At 42.0% G+C, this 13,655-nt stretch overlaps 1 protein-coding gene across 2 annotated transcripts in view; it reads right to left on the reverse strand.

Moving 5' to 3' along the window:
- LOC109034599 (uncharacterized) overlaps positions 1-13,655 on the reverse strand; it is a 106,186-nt gene that overhangs the window by 47,534 nt on the left and 44,997 nt on the right. The window contains exon 2 of one of the 2 annotated variants that reach the window (XM_019047839.2): positions 8,066-8,290. The exons of the other annotated variant lie outside the window; for it this stretch is intronic. Within the exon in view, the coding sequence (XP_018903384.2) occupies positions 8,287-8,290 (4 nt within the window). The 3' untranslated portion in view covers positions 8,066-8,286. Of the gene's footprint in view, positions 1-8,065; positions 8,291-13,655 lie in introns of those variants that run through there. 2 annotated transcript variants of the gene reach the window in all.

Genomic DNA, 13,655 nt, shown 5'->3' on the forward strand with positions numbered 1-13,655 from the left:
GACTCTGCCGTGACGCGACCCGGTGCAGTATAAGTTGGTACGGCACCCGAGATGCCCGGCGGCGGCGGCCCCTGCCAGTTGAGGCTGAGTGACGCCGTCGGAATGGATTGTAGTTTCTCTTGGGTCGTGGGATCTGCGCCTGGGTTATCCAATGACCTTTATCCATTGATGGATTGCTAACAGTGGGATTCATCGATCCAAAAGGATTCAAAAATCCACCGGCAGGAATCTCATCTGCGTCCGGCTTTTTTAGTATGAAACTATACTCGCAAACAGGTCAATGCCCTCGAGTCCTCTTGGAAAATCAAGGTTCCTCCATCCGTCGTCATAAACACAGATAGATCGGATGATGGCTCCTACTTGGGAAACGATGAGCTCGGCGACTAGAGAGGGATCCAAGAAAAACTATGTGGCTCTTATTGGAACAACTTGTGACAGTTGATTTATCTCTTACGCTCGTGGCGAATCTACAAGATGATCTTGGCTGGATCAGGGCCGGATTGAGGGGGTGGCCACATGGGCCGCGGCCCATGGCGGCAAATCTTGCGATTTTTTTAAATGTAGGTATAAAAAAATATCGGATTTAGAAAAAAAAATTACAAACGAGAAAAGGCGACAAAAGCTCTCATTTCCTGAGAGTGTAGTAATTTTTAATTTTGTCGTCTTTCAGTGATAGAAGAGACAGCACCTTTAATTCGTCGAGTTAAGAGAGAAACCAAACACGCAATTTGGCCTGGAACGGCGCGGCGCAGAGTGCAATGATGACGAGGACTTGAGATGAAAAGGAGCAGCCATCGGCGCGGCGATGGGCATGTAACACATATCAGCGCCTACAAGACTGCACGAATACTTCACGCATTGCATCAAACACAGTGCGGTCATTGCACTCAGCGTGAAACGGACAGGGCCTACAAGACTGCGTGAATACGTCACGCATTGCGCCAAACACAGTACGGTCAGCGTGAAACGCATGGCGCCTACAAGACTGCGTGAATACTTAACGCATTGCGCCAAACACGGTGCGGCCTGCGCGGCGCGGCGGCGGAAGTTAAAATCATGAAACCACATTCATGTTTGTTCTTTCATAATTTTTTCATTCATTTCTTATGAATAGAAGGCCTTGTCCACACAGAGATAGGTTTACAAAACTTAACTTTTGCTAGTAGTGTTGACAGGGCATCCCCAAAAAATGTGTTCAACACGAGTAAACGCGTCTTATGCACCCCTCCCTCGCTGGCACGTTCACTTGATGGTTTTTATTGATGTGTCGTACAGGTTGCCCATGGGCGGCAAGTATATAAATTTTACCCTGACAAGATCCGACTCCGAAAATTGCCAATATTTTCCTCTGCTTCACAAATGGTGTCCTTCGATAGCAATCCTTGAAGCATAGGACACAAAGACACCTTACATGCAGAGGTAGGTTTAAATTTTAATATTAAATTCAAATGCCTAGAAAACAATCGATATAATTCGCGGCAGGCTAACTCACCTAAAATTCATTTTTTTACATGATTTAAAAAAGAGGAAGAACTATGTGGCCACCTTGCGAGAATGGCCGCGTCGCTGCGCTGGTGGACGTCAATGCACTCGAGCTTCATGTCGCGCGGGCGGCGGCCGCGGCGTCGCGTATTTCGGCGTCGCGACGCCCTGCTCGTTGCGTAGCGCAATGAATTGGAGGTCGCCGGCGTGCGGCGCGGCGCGGGAGCTAGCGCACTCTACGTCAAAGTATTCGTTTTATAATGGCGCATGTTAATATGAGAACATGACCTCAAACAATGGCACATCGAGCATGGAACGAAGCGAACAATTAATTGCAGATTATTCGTTGACCTTTTCCATTATTCCTCTTCGTCTTTCGTAATGCATCATGTCGCTCCGCTGAAAAAACTCATCGCTGCCCAACAGACCTCTCCACTTCCGTCGCCAAGTCATGTTGTACAGTCCGAACGTTCGTCGAGCCGACTCATGGATTTATAAGTTCTACGACAAAAATTTTCTACGAGTTCATTCTCTTTCACTTCACCCGAGTACTTTTTTCATCCCCTCCTAACAGCGCTGCCGTCCCGAGGAAAAAATCCGTATGTGCCTTCAGATGTTGCCAAATTTCCTTTAACAAATCACAAATTTTCGGGAAATTTTATAAATATTTTTCTTCCGACTTATAGAGCATTTTGCTCTTAAGTTTATCTGCAGCGTTTGAAAATTTCAAGGAAAAAGATTAACATCATCCCTCAAAAAGTCATTTGGGGGGGGGGGGGATTTTGGCAATTCTCGGATGTTCATACGGCGTTCTTCCTTAGCACGGCAGAGCTGAACATGCGAGGTAGATATGTCGTCTATGGCGATTCTTTTGCCCTGAAGTCTCGTGGGAAAAAATCAGAGATTCCCGCACCAAAACTCGCCTTTTGTAATTATTAGCTGGACTAAGGGCGCTCAAAATCGATGTCATAACCTACCTCTTTATAAAAACAATGAACCATGTACAAAATTCAGCGTGACTGCCTTAAACCTACTCGAGATGTGGCGAGAACAGGACTTGACTGCCCCCGAATTGCGCTTCCGCCCCTTGAAATCTACGGCACCGATTCCTATGTTATTTTCATCAAGGGACAGTCTACAACAACATATAAAAGAGTGGACCGAAAGGAGAGTTCTTTTATATGTAAGGTAAAAAGTTGAAAAGAAAATATGCAGCCGTAAAATTCTAAAATACCAAATCAGTTAGTTGATGGTTATAGAATTCTGTTATCATAGTAAGATCACATGATAAAACTAGACGTGAGTCAACGGACATCATCGACCGGAAGGTTCAACTGATCGCCTTCTATCAGTGCGGACCATTGGAAACAAGCTCTCGCTAGCTCGAGTTTATATCCAATCTAAAATTGGACAAACATAATCTATAATTTGCATCAATGTAACAGGTCATGTGGTATAATAAACTCAGCGTCAATCGATTCCAGTTTGATTTTATCGTGACTTATTATTAACGACACAATTTTAACCATTAGCCCACTGAACCGGAAAATGCGATTTAAAAGGGTTACGGTATGGTGAATGGACTGAACTAGGCATACATCCATGCATAATTCTTTTCTTGCAGGGCCGGATTAAGGGGGTGGCCATATGGATCGCGGCCCATGGCGGCATATTTAGGGGGCGGCAAATTTTGCAATTTTTTTAAATTTAGTTATAAAAAAATCGGATTCAGAAAAAAAATTATCCATGAGAAAAGGGGATGAAATATCTCTTTCCTGAGAGTATAGTAATTTCTAATTTTGTCGTTTTTCGGTGATAGAAGAAATAGCATCTTTAATTAGTAGCGTGAAGAGAGGAACTAAACACGCAATTTGGCCTGGAGCTCAACGCAGAGAGGAATGATGACGAGGACTTGAGATGAAAAAGCCAAGCCCTCAGCGCGGCGATCGGCATGTAACACATAATAGCGCCTACAAGACTGCATGAATACTTCACCCATTGCGCCAAACACAGTGCGGTCAGGAGCGCAGCGGTTGGCGTGAAACGTATAGCACCTACAAGACTGCAGGAATACTTCACGCATTGCGCCAATCACAGTGCGATCAGCGCGGCGCGGCGCAGCGGTGGAAGTTAAAATTTTTAACCACATTTATGATCGTTCTTTCATAATATTTTGGTTCATTTCTTATAAATGGAGGACTTTGTCCACATAGAGATAGGTTTACGGAACATAACTTTCGCGCAAAGTTCCGTGACCTTTTGCTAGTAGTGTTAACAGGGCTTTCGCAAAAAATGTATCTAACACGAGTAGGTAAACGTGTCTTATGCACCCCTCCCCCTCCGGCACGTTCATTTGATGGTTTTTATTGATGTTTCAAAACGAATGAGAAGGGGGCGGCAAAATACAGGCGGCCCATGGGCGGCAAGTAGGTAAATCCGGCCCTGTTTCCTTGTCCTATCTTTTAATTTTGTGTACTACCCTTTTGTGACCCCTACTTTTTAATTTTTTCAAATTCTGTACTACCCTATTTTGATCTCTCCTCTAAGGTGTCCCTGACTCAGATGTTAAAAGCACCTTTACTTTAAATAAACGTATCTACCGACCAACCATACATATAGGTCGCTTCATAGCACTCCCTCGCGTTCTACGACACCTCCACTGCCCTCTGTCAAACCACAACCCTGAACCATGAACTGAACCACTGGGACAAAAATGGGCCACAATATTAGGTCTGAACTAGAAAAAAGTTTTATGATTTCTCTTCAATACCGCACGTGGGAAAAAATTCCACGCGCAAATTCGGAAATCAACTCTTGAGCGAGGTATTAAGGAGTATTTATAGGAAATACGGATCAAATGAATGATAGCAGAGTGTAAAAATGGGGTTTTTTGCATTTTTGTCATTCGAGTAATGTTAATTGTAAAGCCTTGGGTATTATCCTGTTCAGGAGTTGAATTCTCGTTGTGTGACTTGTTTTCCTCGTGAAATTTTGAAGACAACAAATGGTATTTACACTAATACCTTGTTTAGTGCTCAATTATGGCTACATTAGCTTTGGCTTGTATTACTTTCGGTAACTTAACATCATCGACGCGATCATCTCGTGAGAAGCGCTCTGTGTCTGCAGTAAGGGAAAACCGCTAATCATTCGGAATTGGAGGCATTTTTCGGTAAAAGGGCGTATGAGACTTCCGATGCTGCTAAGATCGTGCAAAGTACCTAGTTCTCTAGTGGTAAGTACTTTATCCAACAGGTCTGCCATGAATTTTTCCCTACATCTGCTCCGCTTTTTTCTTCACTATTGTGACGAAGTAAGTCGACTGTGAGTGAACTCCATCTGCCGCAAACGCTGTAAAAAAATTGCACAATCTTAGCAGCATTGCAAGCCTCATACGCCCTTTTACCGAAAAAGTCCTCGATTATTAATTTGAGTGTTTTATGGTTCTGATACTCTTTACCATGACAAAGTTACCTCAGTCAGTAGTTTCGGCGGAGACAAGGTGGTGGAACAGTGCTGGGTCCACACTATTTTGCAGGGGAAACAAGGCCGAAAAGTTCAAAAATTTCAAAACTTGACGTTAGTTACTTTTCCAATTATGAAGCGGTAAAATATAAACAGTTGATTTGTAACGTCACAACATTTTTTGTGCCTGACATTTTCAACTTACGACGATTTGAATCCAGTAAAAGAATAAGTAATCAAAATGAAAACTGACGCAGCGAACCCAGTTCCATCGGTCGTGAAACTGGACCAATTCTAATGAAAATTTCATGATCCGATAGTTTCAGACCCAAATTTTTGAATGTCAAGAATATAACATGGAGACGTGAGTAGAGGTATGTATAATAATGATAATATGCGATTATGACTATTTGAGTCGCGGAACGTTTCAGATAATAGGCGAACAGTGCAATGCATTTGATTTGAATGTATGGCTGAAGAAAAATTATCGGTTAACACACCGCATCGACAAGGGTAAGAAAAGAACCAGGAGTTATGGAATAAACTCTCTCTGGAGACTTTCGAAAGCTCCTGGACTACGGTGAAAGCAAATCTGTGGGAGTTATAGGAGGTGGCTGACTGGTTGATGGCGCGCTGTGGAAGCTACACTGTTGGAAGCGACAACTAGAAACCTCGCCGGAACAGGCTAAAAAGGGCCGGAAGTGGCTCAGATAAATGAATGTCCGGGTATGCCGGAAACGAGGAAAAACTAGTTGGGTATGCTGCTTACTCAACCGCTCATTGCTAGGAGGAGGCTTACCCGCTTAGGTCGATTTTGTCACGAGGGCCTTGATCCCTCTCTCGCGATCAAAACAAGCCCACGTAGTTTCCACATGGATTCCCTAAGTAGCACAGTGCAACCAACATATTGAAATAATTTTGCAAATCAAATTAAATTGCAATCTATCCATGTCATTTAGGCAATAGATACCGACTTTAAACTATGAACAAAATCAGTTCCACGTATGGGAGAGGTAGGCAATTTGCAATGCAAAGTAAAAAAAATTCCATCCTATTTTAATTTTGTTTTAACATACAAAATAGGAGAAACCAAAACCCCTTCTTAGTCGATAGACAACAAAGACACTCACCGATACAATACAGCAAAAATGTCACCGTTTATTTGATACGCAACCTGCGGGCTGATTATTGAAATTGATAGACAAAGCTATAGACAAAGGAGACATAAGGAGTATAGAGCGATCCTATTGGTTGAAATGGGTAGTTCTTATGGACTATGAGGGTAAATGATGGACTAACTATCGGGTCTCTCGTGGGTTGCCGTTAGTTAGTCTATTACCTAAGTCCTTTGTCCATTGCAACCACCCGCTTCCACCAATAGGATCCCTCCATCTCTTTTGTCTTATTTGTCTATAGCTTTGTCTATCAATTTCAATAATCGGCCCGCTGTACTACATGGGTTATAAGTCTTATTCGCGATCAAAGAGGGAGCTTCCGGACGAAAAATTACCCTCGGTAAGAAGAAAAATTTAGGTGGAGAGGTAGGTCATGTACATAACCAAGGAGAACGGGAGGGGGGGGGGGGGGCAATGAGGCATGCCTTCCTATGGAAAGCCCCCCAGTGGAACTCATTTTGCAAATCAAATTAAAGTGCAATATCTTCATACAGGCAATAGGCATCATAGGCAATGAATACCGACTTTAAAGCATGAAGAAAATCAGTTCCATGTATGCGAGAGGTAAGGAATAACCCCCTACCCGAGGAGTACTACTCGTGATGATTGAATGACTGAGCCCTTGTCCTCTCCGCGCCTAGAAATATTTACAGCTGCGTTCATGGACTTGTGATCTCATACAATCACAAAAATGTTGTAATTCACCGTTGTTTCATTTTCGGCGGTTTTCTCTTGAGTCAAGATTGTTGGAATGAAGTGCCGTGTGCCGTGTGCATAAGCGTCCATGGCATGGGAGGACGAAGGAGCTATAAAAAGTTCAATTCGTCTGAAAAAGCGCGGAACTTACTCCATCATTGTTTTGTTCCAAAGCACGTACAAGGAGTTGATACGAGACGTTATACAAAAAAAGAAAAACCGTAAGCGAACAAAATTTATTGGTTCGTCGATTGGTAATAAATAATGCAAATGTAGAACAGAAGAGTGGTGTTGGTAGTTGGGAATGAAATTCATTGGTTCACCTCAGTGCTTGTAACGATCATGTTGCTACATATCAGCTTTGTGTGAGCAAACCGGTTGATTGAGTGACTAGTATTGCGCGCTCACGCTTCGATAAAGTTTACAAGTGACGAGAAAAAGGAACGAAGAGACCGATCATTTCCGAACGTCAACTTGTCTTCAGTCTCTTTTCACTCGCTTAAAATTATTGCAGTTTGAAGCTGCTGATGCACACGACTCATCTACAATAGAAGGAGCACTAGCTCGTAATTTAAGGACTTAGTGTGAGGCTACAGTTCCAAGTGCTAGGGAAAAACGCCGCCAACGGTGCAGAATTTTTTTAAATAAAGTATATGACCTATATTGCCGTGCTAAGGAAAAACGCCGAGTGAACTTTCAGGCGTTGCCAAATTTCCTTGGATTAAGTGCAAATATACTGGGGAAGTTGAGGATATTTTTCTTCCAATTTTTCCGACAATATTGTTTGCGTCTTAATGTAAAATGTCGGGAAATTTCAAGGAAACATATGCATAACTTTCTTCCAAAACGAACATTTTATCGGAGGAAATTTGGCAACTCTCGCATGCTCATACGGCGTTTTTTCTTAGCACGGCAGTCGGCAGTATGTCATGTCATGTCATGACATCACTCTCTTTTTTGCCTTTTGGGTCTGTGATGCCGGCTTTCGATGCTCGGCGACAGAAAGATGGAAAGAATCATGCATGAGAAACATAGATATTTTATAAATCACTATCTTAAAGTTGAAACCGTCATGAAAGGAACAGTACTGATGACATTACTGCCTGCAACGCAATAAGGCCGTAAACTCCATTAAACATTTTTTGGAAACAAGGTATCATAGCAGAAAAACTTTTGCACTTTACGACAATGTTTTCACCGAATTGTTCCTTAAATAAAATCAAGAACCTAACCTGAAAATTTGAGATACATAGGTGCGAAACAGTTTTTATTTTATAAAGTGATAAGTTCCAAAAAAACGCGGGAAAATCTTGATGGATTTACGGCATTCTTGCTTGGTACGGCAGATTAACGGAATGCCTATGTCTATGCACGGATGATGAGTGAATATATTTTAACTCCGTAACTCACCTGCAGATGCGTCATGTTTAAAATTATGAGTGTATCATACAATTACTGAAAGCAGTTCTCACCTGAAACAGACAAACAAAGAAAATATTAGAAACTTGTCATTCAGAGCCAAAAAAGTGACGGCTAAAAAGAAGGAGAAGGAAAAAAAAACAACCTAGTCAGCTATCATCTTCTTTCATGGTGTAGCCATGATGATCTCTTCTGTTCTGTACCATCGTCGATGACAAACAGCAAGTTTCATCTACGAGTTTATTGACCCACGCTCGTAATAACAAGGAGGATATTTTCCAACCTACTCGTAGAAAATCGCTCAGGTAAAAAAAAAAAAAAAAAAAAAAAAAAAAAAAAAAAAAAAAAAAAAAAAAAAGTGGCCCTCAAACGATATAACATGTCGTGTTGATCAATCTACCCTAATTTATTTCCGGTAAACCTCAACCCTTCTATTTGGCGCGCAGACAAGTTTTCTAAGTATAGGTACTCAGCAATTGTTACGGTTGTCACTCCCCTACATTCATGACTTGCGGCTTAACTTATCGTAAAGTTCAACTAGCTGTCCTAGTCCTCAAGATGTTGATGCTTCTTGTTTCCTCATTAAAGTTAGTAATCTTGTTGGTTTTTAAGTACAAATTAAAAATTCTCTAAATTCCTGGAAGTCTCTGAGACAAAAAATATTCCTCGGACGGTCGCTCGAGTATGGGTAATACGTGGGGGGAGGAGTGTCTAGACCACCGGGTCTTCATCGGGGGGTCAAGTGTATTCTTGCGTATGCCCCCACAAAAAACCGAAACTGATATTTTTCAATTAAAAAAAAAAAATCGCCAGTCATTTTTAAGGCTTTTCCCGTTATTTTCTGTAAAATGAAGGGAGGCATACGTAATTCAAAAGGGAATGGGGTAAAAGGCTGCCATACAAGCGCTTCATGGGGGGGGGGGGGGGGGTGAGGATGCAAAAGTTAGCCTGATTACCTTACATAATACTAGAACGACAGTCGAGAAACGTCTCAAGTAGCAGAGTTTTATTGAAGAGCTTATTTTTGGGGGGAAGAGGAGAAAGCAGCAACGTGGCGAATGATTTAGACTGAAGGTGCTCGAGCGATAATGTATGATGGCCGCGCGGTGAGAGAAAAGCGACACTCAGCCCGCTTGAAATGGAAAACTTTCATAGCTAACAAGGACTTGGATCAATTGATCTCTTGAGACGGTCGAAATAAAGTTTCAAGAGGCACCTGAAACTTGAGAGCTTAGGCGTCTCGAACACTATGGGAGATTAGTTTTTGACGATGATTATTTTTGGACGATATGGAAAACAGTCGCTATCAGGGCCGGATTCACCTACTTGCCGCCTATGGGACGCCTGTATTTTGTCGCCCCCTTCTCATTCGTTTTGAAACATCAATAAAAACCATCAGGTGAAAGTGCAGCGGGGAGGGGTACATAAGACGCGTTTACCCGTGTTGGACACATTTTTTGCGAAGTCCTGTTAACATTACCAGCAAAAGTTCACGGAACTTTGCGCGAAAGTTCAATTCCGTGAACCTCTCTCAATGTGAACGAGGCCCTCCATTTAAAAGAAATGAACGAAAAAATTATGAAAGGACAAAAAGACCGCACTGTGTTTGACGCAATGCGTGAAGCATTCCTACAGTCAAATAGGCGCTGTGCGTTTCACACCGACCGCTTCTGAACGCACTGTGTTTGACGCAATGCGTGAAGTATTCATGCAGTCTTGTAGGCGCTATGCGCTTCACGCCGACCCCGACCACTGATGACCGCACTGTATTTGACGCAATGCGTGAAGTATTCATGCAGTCTTGTAGGCGCTATGCGCTTCACGCCGACCGCTGCTGACCGCACTGTGTTTGACGCAATGCGTGAAGTATCATGCAGTCTTGTAGGCGCTATGCGTTTCATGCCGACCGCCGCGCCGCGCCGCGCCGCTCCGTTCCAGGGTTTCTCTCTTAACTCGACTTATTAAAGGCGTTGTCTCTTGTATCACCGAAAGACGACAAAATTAGAAATTACTATACTTTTACTCTCAGGAAATGAGAGATTTTGTCGCCTTTTCTCGTTTGTAATTTATATTCTGAATCCAATTTTTTTCTCTCTTTTTTTGATACCTACATTAAAAAAATTGCAAAATTTGCCGCCCCCTAAATTTTCCGCCATGGGCTGCGGCCCATGTGGTCATCCCTTAGATCCGGCCCTGGTCGCTATCACTGATGACACTCATACACCAACGTTATGTCATCGCCGTTGACGTGAAAACGCGACAATGAGTGCAGCGACAGCACCGGCTCCGACAAACGTCATTGAGGTTCCGCACACTGCCGTGCTAAGGAAGAACGCCGTATGAGCCATCAGACGTTGCCAAATTTTCTTCGACAAATCACGAATTTCTAGGGAAATTTCTGCGTAGATCTCCTCGGATTTTTCAGGAGATTTAGTTCGTGATTTAATTTAAAATATCTGAAAATTTCAAGGAAAAATATGCATACATTTTTTCAAAAATACATGTTTTATCCGGGGGAATTTTGGCAACTCTCGAATGTTCATACGGCATTCTTCCTTAGCACGAGTACAGTCCCACGCGACGTACCGATTTACGTATAAAGGGTGGCCTTACAGGGGTGATTTTGCAAGATAGATACATTGTTTTTCTTCATTTAAATCTATTAAAAATATCGATTTCAGATCAGGCTAGCCGCCTCACTAGGAATCGATTATTTCACATACATATCGATAGAGGAAAACATCGGTTGACTATCCCTCACTATATTTTAATAAATTTGCAGTTGACAACACAAGGTATTAAAAAAATTGCTTCACTTGCTTAAGCCTAAGGTGCAGTATTTTGGCATTGTTGTTAATGAAACTACATTCACATATACTCAAATGCTATATTCGACAAAGATAAACTTGTGTGGAAAATAAAAGTTTTGTCACCGTGACCTCAGATCTTGGGTCTGAGCCTGAGCCTCTCTCGCGATCCGTTACCAAAGAGACATCGATTGATGCTAGATAACACTCAAAGGTCAATCATTAGTTCTAATGAAATTTTGACGTCGCAAATAATAATCGATTTTTGATTATAGTTGGAGGTCAACTTCCATGACGAACCGTTTTGTTTGTGAGAGACTGATGGGCGCGATGATCCGTGGCATTTTATTCGCTTAGAGCCACGGCAAGTCCGGGACTGCAAAATTGTTATCGCCCCAATTAATCATCCTACATTTCAGACACAAGTTTAATTTGGATCGCTCGTACCGGCGTATATTAATTGAAGATGGTGCGACATGACGATCAAAGGCAACTCATCACGTGATCAAGAGCTCTTGTTTTTTACTATCCTCATTGTGTTAATCATATGCTTAGAGCCTCCTTCCACTTGAAAGAGAGTTTGCGAATTTCACGATTCCTCTAATTTATAGAATTATTGTAAGAAACTAAGAGGGAACGCCTCGCGGCCGCTGCGCAGCCAAACCACCAGAGGGCGCTGATGCTATATCTATAAGTTATCCTCTTGTGAGTTACATACTTAGAGGGGGCTCATCTAGGGGCTATTTCCTATCGATAGCTGTGAAAGTCATACAAATCGGCCCTCTGTTTTCTAATGAGTGTTTCGATGGAATCTGAGCATTTTTTTAACATCATAGATAACGGAATCCTCTTCAAACTCAAAACAACGCAAAGGACAATGGAAGATTATACGGAAATGGGTTCGAATCAAACATGCAACTTTTTTAACTCTGCGGGGTGCCGAGTTGCATACACTAGATTTTGCGGGCGATCTTCATATACGGCGCTCGTGATAGGGTACAACAGGTGCGAGCAGTGTTTCCCTCGCTCGTATGCAACCCAACCCCACGTAAAGTTAAAATAGCTGCATGTTGTGTCTCAACCCAACCTCATCTTTTCTCCCGTTGTTTTACGCCTTGTGCTTTATTCAAATTCCGGGTTTGTCCTATACGGAGAGTCCGTCCCACGGAGCAGATTGTTATTGTTGCATTCCTTTGTGCGACAGGAGCATCAAAATATTATTAGTTGACCAAAATGAACGTCACATTCGAGGAAAACACTAACTATACTAGTCCCCTCCGGGAACAAATTTTAGATTTCGCCGGCAAAATCAAACGTATGCAACCTGGCCCACCGCGGAGTTAAGATAGTTGCGCATGTGGGGTTCGAACCTAACTTCGTATATTCTTCCATTGGTTTACGATAGGTCGACGGTGCAAGTCGGCAATCACATAACTCGGTTTGCGACGTCGCAGACTTCCTGTCTTTTAAACGGGAAACTAATCAACGGCAACTCTTTAAAACTGCCGTAATTTTTCTTCTCTATGCGAAGAAAATTCTGCAAAAACTTCAAGAAATGATGTCAATTTGTTTTCCTTTAAAAAAATAACATAGAGGCGGAGATTTTCAGACACCGCAAAGGAGATTATGTGATTGCGCAGACTTACGCCGTCGAAGTGCATTATTCAAGTGCTTTATTCTCTTAAGTGCTTCATCTTAGTTTGTTTATACCGCATTATTTGAATGTATATTGATGTATTTTCTCTGTTAACTAGAGAGCATAGAGAAACTTACACGGGATGGTTTTGGATGATTCCACTTCCAAAGGTAGTAATGGAAAATGACGAAATGGGTTTTGAATTGAAAATCGTGTCCCTTACCTAAATTAACTTTTTGATGGAGGGAAGGACTAGGATAATACTCATTCCACTTCCTTTAGATATGGCGAGAGCCTAAAATACTAGTTCCTTTTAAGAAAATGTAGTCCAATTTTTCAATTCTCTTTTCATAATCATGTCATTGCGTTTTTATTTTTTGGTTGAACTTTAGGTACTTCTTCAAACTCTCTCGATAGTACTCATCAGACTGGCGAGGTTACAAATTTCTGAGGGATTGGTCGCGGAGTAGCCAGGGACCGGCTCCTCTGGTGAACTTTATAGACACAAATACGATTTCACTGATACTAGACATGTTTCAAGCTTTCGTAACAATTTTAAAGTCATCTATTTAAATACGATAAAACGATGCATTGTGACTACAGTTTCAAATTGATAGACTCATTCAACAACTAGCAGTTCAAATGTTTCAACGCATGCAAATCTGTAAATTAACAAATGAAATCCTAGTGTCAGGAGTTTATGGTTAACTTTAGTCCCCCATTACAGCGATTTCAGGGAAATTCGAACGCTCCATTCTGTCTAAGAAGGTGCTCAATCAAACAACACTCACCTTTATTTGCAATGCACTCAAGTAAAATTTTTGCAGGAAATGGGGAAAGAAGTGATTACTAAAGAGCCAAGTCTTTCCTGGTTTTTAATTTTTTTCCCCGTCCATTTTTCAAGCTTAAGATTTCTAATCTTCGACGCTTTGAGAGTGTTCAATGTCATTTAACGCTTGTGAAATAAGCACTAGC

Source organism: Bemisia tabaci, chromosome 1 (genome assembly GCF_918797505.1).
Source record: "Bemisia tabaci chromosome 1, PGI_BMITA_v3".
NCBI classification, from domain to species: Eukaryota; Metazoa; Arthropoda; class Insecta; order Hemiptera; family Aleyrodidae; genus Bemisia; species Bemisia tabaci.